General features: G+C 37.0%; 2 protein-coding genes across 2 annotated transcripts in view; one reads left to right on the forward strand and one right to left on the reverse strand.

The window, feature by feature from the left end:
- vsnl1a (visinin-like 1a) overlaps positions 1-2588 on the forward strand; it is a 33075-nt gene extending 30487 nt beyond the window's left edge. The window contains exon 4 of the mRNA XM_038727228.1: positions 365-2588. Coding sequence (XP_038583156.1) covers positions 365-562 — 198 coding nt within the window. The 3' untranslated portion in view covers positions 563-2588. The remainder of the gene's footprint in view (positions 1-364) is intronic.
- A 1364-nt stretch (positions 2589-3952) lies between these two features.
- On the reverse strand, positions 3953-6359 carry sf3b6 (splicing factor 3b, subunit 6). Its single transcript, XM_038727344.1, has 4 exons — positions 6209-6359; positions 5480-5598; positions 4664-4802; positions 3953-4488 (listed from the first exon to the last, which is right to left on the reverse strand). Exons 1-4 carry the CDS (start codon positions 6236-6238, stop codon positions 4399-4401), a joined length of 378 nt encoding a protein of 125 aa, XP_038583272.1. The 5' UTR covers positions 6239-6359; the 3' UTR covers positions 3953-4398.
- Between the last annotated feature and the right edge of the window lie 2728 nt (positions 6360-9087).

A 9087-nucleotide genomic window follows, 5' to 3' on the forward strand; every position in this document is an offset into this window, starting at 1 on the left:
CACATGTAGTTTTTTATGTTGGAGAACATCAGTAAGTATGAATAAATAGAAGCAAATAGCACACAGACTGTGGTTACTATGCACCTTTATTTTTATTTGGACAGAACATCACATTGTCTGTGCAAATACAGACTCATAGGTGCTACAGAGTAGTTGACGCCAACCCATCTGTGCTGCTGTCATGAGAAACTTTGGAAAGGACACCTCATTTTAACACACAAACATGTTTCCTTGATTCCTCTGTCCTCGCATCTTTTCCTTGCAACCGCTCAGGAAAAGACAAGGTGAAGAAAACATTGATGCATTAAGAGACTTGTACCTCATCTCTTCTAAAAACACTGCTGCTCTATTTCTCTACCTGCAGGCTATCTACAAGATGGTGGGCACAGTGATCATGATGAAAATGAACGAGGACGGCCTGACGCCCGAGCAGAGGGTGGACAGGATCTTCTCCAAGATGGATAAGAACAACGACGACCAGATCTCGCTGGAGGAGTTCAAAGAAGCGGCCAAGAGTGACCCGTCCATCGTATTACTGCTGCAGTGTGACCTCCAGAAATAGGCCAGAGGGCGAGCGAAGCGCTCCACCAGTCGCCAAGGACTGCACAGAAAGAATTTCATGTTCCATTCAGTTTGCAGCTATTTCCACTGAAAAAAAAAATGCTTGGACTACCTTTCAATGGATCTGCTTCTTGTGTTTGAAACACTCGTGTGCATGAGAATGTTATTTGCTATAAAAAGATCTACACACAACATACAACAGTGTGCAGGTGCACACTCACACCATACACACACACACACACACACACACAAACACACACACACACACACACACCTCTAACTACATATGAACACCTCGCACAAATACTATATATAGATATATAAATATGAATATATATTTAAATTATTTAATGATCAACTGCCAAAATGTGAAGTGTGCAAAGTATTTTCCATACAGTTTCATTCGACTGGAGCTTGCACATCAGTGATGTGCTATGTTGAATTTGCCGCTACTCTATTTATTGTTCCAAGTTTACTGACGCTAGCTGTACGTGTTTCACAATACTGAGTAATGTCAACTGAACCAAATTCCTATGATAATGTATCTGCCTCCAATAAAACATTCTATCCACCATCTCGAATATTAGTTCTAGAAGAGATGGTTAGCGTTTGTCCAACTTTTCCTTCCAAAACATGCTTGTAATGTCAGTAAAAAAATGTAAATGTAGTTAATTTGCATGCCTTTAGGTTCTGCCTTAAAAAACTCCTCATTTTGCATCCTGTAATCGAAGACAGAAAGCCTTATCAAAGCGGCGTGGTGACACTGAATAGGGAGAAAAAATCATATAGCAGTAGGTCCTTCTACAAGTATCGTCATATGGGATGTGATTTTTGTGATCTGTCGAGACGGTTTTTTTTGTTTGCTTTAACTGTCGGAGCATGTTGTAGATTAGCTGTAGTATATGTTGCTAAGAACTAAATCCCAGCCCCTGTGCATTCAAACACACTATTTCAATGCAAATGATCAGATACTGAATGTGGAGGAATCCATCATTTTAAACCAGTATCAGAGATAAAATGTTACATTTTTGAAGCAAACAGACTGGAGGCAAGTGAGATCAAACATTTACATTAGGTTTCCCTGGAGAATAAATGGAGCTTACCCCAGCTGGAGTTAAATTAGATTAGAAAGAAGAACTAATTATTCATCTATAGTTGGAGAGCATTGTTGTCAAACTAAGTTATAATCTGTGTGTCACCATCACAGCCACTTTTTTCCAATTAGCCTACAGGTTGCATATCAATGCGATGAATTCAGAGGAGTTTCTTTAGACTCGTTAACGAGGAAAAGAAATAAGGCAGCATTTTAACTTTATTGTTTGTCTTTTTCAGTGGAAGTACATGAGTGCAAAAGTAGTGAGAGGAGCAGTGAATGGTGTTTCATTATACACTGTAACTACTAGAGGACAGTCCTTACTGTAAAGACATGTGTTTAGTGGGTTGGACAATTTGACCTCCCCAACCCTCAAAGTATTTCTCTCTTAAAAATATGTCAATCTTTTTGTACTTTTTTACTCCCCCCATCACACATTGTACACATACTGATGCATACTAAATGTAGAGAAGTTCAGCGAAGTGTGAAACCTCCTAAACATGATTTGGAAATAACATCTAATCCTGATTGCATCTTAAAATAGGTTTACCTGGCCCTGTCTGAGGCACAGCAGACACTTTCCAACTTGCATTAATACTACCAATGTTTTAAGAGCTAAAGGAGGCTAAAGAAGATGTGTTATGTCATACTAAACTGTATTTCAATAAAGATCTAGCATACCAGTCAGTCATCTCTCAACAGTGTGGCTTTTCCCCTGTCAGTTTGTAATCTGAACTTCTTTACATGAAAATCTTTGGCCAGATAATGTTTCTAATACTAACTCTGTTATTACTATTAATGCTATCAAGATACCAAATGTAAGCAAAGGCAACTGTGTACAAGGATTCTTTTGTAGCATGTATTGTGTCCCTGACAACATGGCTGCACTACTCCCTGTGTTGTGATTTAATCTAATAAAAGGAACTCTATGGGATCTTGTCTGGTCTGCTAACTCAACAAACCATCTTCTCAAGCAACATCAGATGTAAATTACACCTAGACCACTGGTTCCCAATCTTTTTATACCCCAACATTCCTATCAGATTAGCTCAAATACTGCAGTGAAATGTTCCAATTGTGTTCATTTGAATTTATTTTAGATTGTAGATGTTGAGTAACACCACATAACAGAGGATATTATTAAAATTTGTTTCATATTCTCGAATTTTAACTGTTTGGCTCAGTTTTGTCAAGTTTGCATCGTCCATTATTTTCAGCTATACATTTCAATTCATTTATCCTTTACCTTTAGCTAATTATATCAACTGTTTATCAATTACTTATAGCTATGTCAACAGTTTATGCAGTACCTTTAGCTATGTCAACAGTTTATCCATTAGCTGTCGCTGACTATTTCAACTGTTACTCCATTACTAGTATCTAATAATTTCAACAGTTTGTGTAGTACTTTAAGCTAATTATTTAAACTGTTAATCCATTCATTTTGGCTAATTATATAAGGTGTTAAACTGACTTAAACTGGTGGGTAGGAGATGTCGTGACCAGCCTATTGTAGCTTGCAGCCGAATGGTTATTGTGACAATGTTTCTGAAAAACATACCAATTTATAATACTATTTAGATGTGTATTTTTCTCCTAAGTTGCTTAGAATATATATTTTTTTACAATCTCATAATTTAAAAACATGGTATTTTAACTTAAATAATACTTAGAATGCAGGACTTTAACATTACTTTCACTACCAGTTGATTTTTGTTTTTAAAATATATTGTGGTCATACTGCTTTTACACAAGGATCTGAGTCCTTCTTCCACTAATCACCTTCTGTGGAGATTTGTTGCAAGTTGCTCCCTCATTGTACTGACATTAACACACATTGTCCCATGATTGATGTCACAGTGCAAGAGAAAATATAATGAGCAGTATTGAAAAGGCTGTAATGATTCTGCTTACTGGAAGACATTCTTGATTTACATTGTGAGTATGGAATTACTTTTTTTTTTTTTTATCTATACATAAGGAACACTGGAAATGACTGAGAAAGCCTGTAATATTTACCCATGACTCTTTGGCATATCACCACTGATTACACAGGGTTCAGTTGTGGGCTTGTGTCCTCACACACGTATATAGTAAACTCCAAACTAAAACCCCAGGGATTTCATCAGCACAAGCTGTTTGAAGCTTCAGGCAAACCAAGAATCTGGCAACCCCCTAAACCCTGTGCAAATGTGGAAAGTGCATAGAGTCTGTTGATCTGAATGGGTTCGTACAAAGACAGCACAGCACTTCCACTTCATTACATCTACAGTACATAAAAAGGGAGGAGACAGGAGCTTTTAGAAAAGGAACATTTATTTTAGAGGAACCATATACATGACCATGGCTAGCTTTAAATTAAAATATTGGAGAATTATGAAAGAAGTGACAAAATACTGAAAAATAATCTGCTCTAGCAGATTTAAACATGTTACAGGGTGAATACAATCACAAGGAAAGACATATTTCTTGCAGACAAGTTCACTTTGAGAGGAGCGCCAACAAAAACGTTGAACCCTTATTCTGAAAATCAAACAGACGGGTGTATTTGATGATGGAAATAATGAAACAAAACAAAAATTTAACCCATCATTTCAACTAAAGCTTAAAAAAAAAATATGTCTGTATGAGTAAATCATTACCAGCATAAACCACATGAACAAAGGATTTGCTGTAGATAGAAAAAGAAAACTTCTGAAATGAAGGTGAAAACGGGGGCTGTGCTGGATGGAGTTTCCAGCACGCTACTTTGGAGGGTCTGTGTTGATGCCATATTTCTCTTTCAGAAGCTTCAGCTGTTCCTCTTTCTTCTTTGTGTCCATTTTTTGGAAAGCCTGCAAAGAGAGTGGATACAACAGAGAAAACCTTTATTAAATTTGGGATAACTGCATGAACATATATATGTTTATATTCTCTAGAGATTATGTTGTTCAGTTCCAAAAACTATATTTTTTCATCATTGCCCTTTGACCAGATGATGCCTACTGACACTCTAATGCTGATACATACTCTGTTTGCATTGTAGTAAAGAACCACAAGGTAACGGTTGCAGACATTGAAGCCTGACAGATGGTCACATGCATTCTTGGCATCAAAGATGTCTTCATAAACCACATATGCCGTTCCTCTCGATTCAGGTGTGTTCCCTCTAAAAAGCAAACAGAACAAAACACACAGGAAGTGACTATCAAGTGTCCCACGGGTGTTTAGGGGAATGTCCAGTTTACATGCAAAAGAAAAAGACATTTTAATGGAACCAAATCAGTTTACAATCCATTTATGATTTATATGTAGGATATTATTTGTAAATGTATAAAGGGCAATACTGATATTTCATTGATGGGATCTAAAAATCTGTGCAGCATAAATTGTGACGTATGTAGTCTAAAACATTCTGACCATCCTCTTTCAGGCTATGTTTTTCTCCTATCCTAATAAATGTGTGTATGTATCGAATTGCCTTTTTCAAGAGATAGAAATCTGTCAGTGCTGATTAACCTACATGACTTAGCAATCTGAGCAGTACTGATCTGTTAACATGTGCCTCCAAAAAATGATGGGAAAGGAATCATTGTTTTGTATCCATGTAATCTTTACAATGGCACAAAAAATGCCACATAAACTGATGTGGGATGTGTGCGTTACTATAATAACATTATATGCTATAATAATAACAATATAAACTGACCACACTCACAAAAAGTAATTAGCCCAATTTCATATGTATCTCATGGACAAACATCAACTATGAATGATTCAATCAAAATTCTTGATAAGTACTTCCTTTGGCCCATTTGCTCTACATAGACATGTAGAACAACTTACGTTCTGATCTGACGTATTGGTCCATACTTCCCAAAGATATCATACATTTCCTCAGCTGTGATCTTGTAAGGAAGGTTCCTGACATACAGGATTCTGTTCACCTCAGGAGGTAATCGTATCTGTAGCACAAAGAATGAAAAACAGGTGAGTTAAAGTCGTTTTAGACAATCGGTTAAACCACAGAGAAGTCGATGAGGACGCAATAACTTTACTAGCTGGCAAACCCAAAACAAAACCACTGCCAGGTCAATTCCAAATAAAAACACTAACTCATGCCACACATAGAGCAATCTTCCAAGTTGTTTGCCTCTTTTCTTTGTGGAATGACCATTAACTTACTAATTTAGTTCCCGAGAAGCCATATCACACACCCCTAAATTAGATTAAGTACGTCGTTCAGGAACCAATAAACAAATGTAGCTAACACATTTTCACTTTTTAACTAACGATGTTAAAGTGTTTCATGCGAGTACGTGCTGCCACATGTCTAAAACAAAGACACCAGATGGTCCAAAATACGTCACTGAAATAAACAGTTGATTTGAGTTGTCTATCAAAAGCAGTCTCAATAAAAATTAAAGTTTTAAAAATAGGCAGTGTGATTGTTTTCAATTCGTTAGCATGCTAACCGTGTGCTACCGCTGGGTGACGCCAGCTTCTGGCCAAGTTAAGCTAGAATTATTAGTTGTATTAATCACAGAATACACCAACCGACTGCTTCAAACTTACATTAGCGCGTTTCGCTGCTTGCATAGCCATGGTGAAATGTTTTTATGTGTAAATCGCTAAACAACAGACACGCAGTTATCCCAGCTCTTCACTCTCCCCGTCAAAATGGCAGCGATCGCCAGCTAGTGACGAACTTCCGGTTTCCGACTGAATCACTGCACTCAAATGCGCGGTGCAGTGCTGCCCCCCGCAGGATGACAGTCGATGTTATTACAACACTTCATTGCTTCATTGACCCATCAGCAGGATCGGAGCCGATCCTATAAACAGAGAGTAATCCACCAAGATATAGATGAGACCAACACTGATGCTAAAACCACGCTTAACTCCATAATGCCCTGTGGGCAGTAAAATACAACCATCTTTTACAAACATCTGATACATAGAAATTACCCAGTCTTAGACATGACAAGTAGACATAATCTGTCATGCCTATGATATTTTCAAAAATGACTTGTTGGTGAAAACTGCATTTCACTGAAGGATAAGCACAGATGTAAATAACAAAATACATTTTGGCTGAATTTCATTTAGCTGCTGTGGGCTGTGTGTGTTTCAGGTATTGTGTAGGCTGGCTCACTGTCACACTGTCGTGGCTTACTGGGACAGAGCCATCCTTGATGTTATTAGTAACACCTGTGCTTTTTCTGCAATGACAAGTCACTATGTCTGCTGTGAAAACAGCCTATTCCTATGTCTGTTATGCTCAACAATAATTTTCAGCAAAACCCTTAAAGAAAACCGTAGAAGAAAAAGAAGAGATGATGAATACATTTTTGGATTTGCAGACACTCCCCACTCATTCACTACTCCCTACCTCCTATGTAGGGAGTATGTAGAGCACTATATAGTGAGCTCACTCGCATTATTAAAACAACACTTTCGGGCCCTACTCCTATCGTTATTTCGGCCCCGTTAATTACGTCATTGCCGTCGGACAATCAGTTTTTCTCTATCAGCGCAATGCATGACGGTATATAATAAGACCATCGGTTGTACACTACTTTTCAAAATGCATTCTGGGATACATACTGACATACTGCAGTTTGATATGTTTGGGAAGAGTCCTGGCCAATTGTCATGGCATATAATTTACCATACAGGGCTGTAATGTATGTTTCAATAAAAGAAAATAAAAATCAAATTATGTTGTAGGTGTTTATTTAAAAGTGAGAGTTTCTTTCATTTTCAACGTGTGCACTTTAATTTGCACATATGGTAGGAATGGTTTGGACAGCTGTCACAAAATATAACACAAAATCCTTCCGTTGTCTCTGGCTTCACTGTTAAGGAATTTAATAGTTTTTGTGAAGTTACTAAATTTGAGAATTTAAGTATCATATACTCTTTATTATATTTTTGGATACTAATGTACCCAGGTAGTCAGAACAGATAAACAAACCTAACAGATAGGTGCTGTTTGATACTATTGGAATAATTTCACCCTTAGTTCATTATGGTGCATTGGCTCCCCATAGTGGTGCAATTCAGCAAGGGAAATGTTGGATGGGAAGGTATGTATTTATTTTTTCCCCATGTGTTGTTGAGGCATTACTTGATTGTCCCATTGCAGGGACTCATTTGATTTTAAATCTAAAAAATATGTAATTGATGGAGCTGTATAGTCTACTTCATATCTACTGTATCTTTGGTACTTGACGATTGGGGCAAATATGTTTTGCACAAAAGCATTAAACTGAGATGAATCATTGCCAACGTCTGTCATTTTTCTTCAGAGCCACATACAATTGGTAAATGGACCACATTTCAAAATAAATCATAAATCATAAATCAAAAAATGTTCAGTAGTCTCATCCCTAGAAACATACACAACCTTAAAAGCAATATGTTGTGCTATTATTCATTTAGCTCATACAACCAAATACTTTATACATTTTATTTTGCTGTAGGATACAGTATGTTGTCTCTGGAAAGACCCACTGGTCTGTTTTCAAATGAGACTTTAACAAAACAAAACATTCTGTATACACTAAATCATCCTGCTGTTCTTGTCTACAAATAATGTATGACTCCACAGATGATTATACAAACTCCGAGTGATGTTTCTACTGTATGTATCTACATACAGTCTATGATCTACACACAGCGACCAGTTTGCTTCCATCCTGTCTCTGTAGAGGAAGGTGCTGGTGAAATAATTACTGAGGCAACACTTTCCTCATCACCCCATTCTTTGAGCCAAGACATATACTTGTGCAATTCACGAGCCATTCAAGACATTAAAGTCTGACACGTTTTGGCATTTACAAACACTGACATATTTGTCCTAGTTTTGGGACTCATTTGTCAGTTTACTAAAGAAATATAAAAACATGTTTATTTCAGTCTCCGTGTCATCAACCATGTGTTACTCACAGTTTGTATTTTTATGTATGCATTTATGCTGCATTTTCTGTCTCCTCCATTTACCTTTTTGTGGTATATTGAAATATTTTTCAACATATGAAAAGAATTGTTCAAAAATGAAATTCTAAATAATAAAACAGCCTGCACTATGCATTTAACTTACTTCTCTGAATGACAATGTTCAGCCTATGTGAATGTGTCCTAAGGCCACTGCAGCATATAAATGGAACAGTCTTGATTGACATATTTATTAGCTGCAGTGTGAAAGAACTTCATGAGAGTTAAAATCTCTTATCTGATGTGGTGTTAAGCAGCCTTAATCTGATAGTGGTAAATGAAAATAAGATAAATCTAAACAGGGACGTAACTATCTGGTCAAAGTATTGATGTGCACTATCAGGATCAGAGCCAGGCTTAAATGTGTCAAGACGTCTGGCTTGGTGACAAATGTTTTTTTAGTCAGCCTGGACCTTGGAAATTGGGGTATTACATTTATGTCATTATTAACTTTA

Source organism: Micropterus salmoides, unplaced genomic scaffold, assembly GCF_014851395.1.
Source record: "Micropterus salmoides isolate LMB-PRFRI ecotype aquatic unplaced genomic scaffold, ASM1485139v1 Ms_hic_scaffold_18, whole genome shotgun sequence".
Classification (NCBI taxonomy): Eukaryota; Metazoa; Chordata; class Actinopteri; order Centrarchiformes; family Centrarchidae; genus Micropterus; species Micropterus salmoides.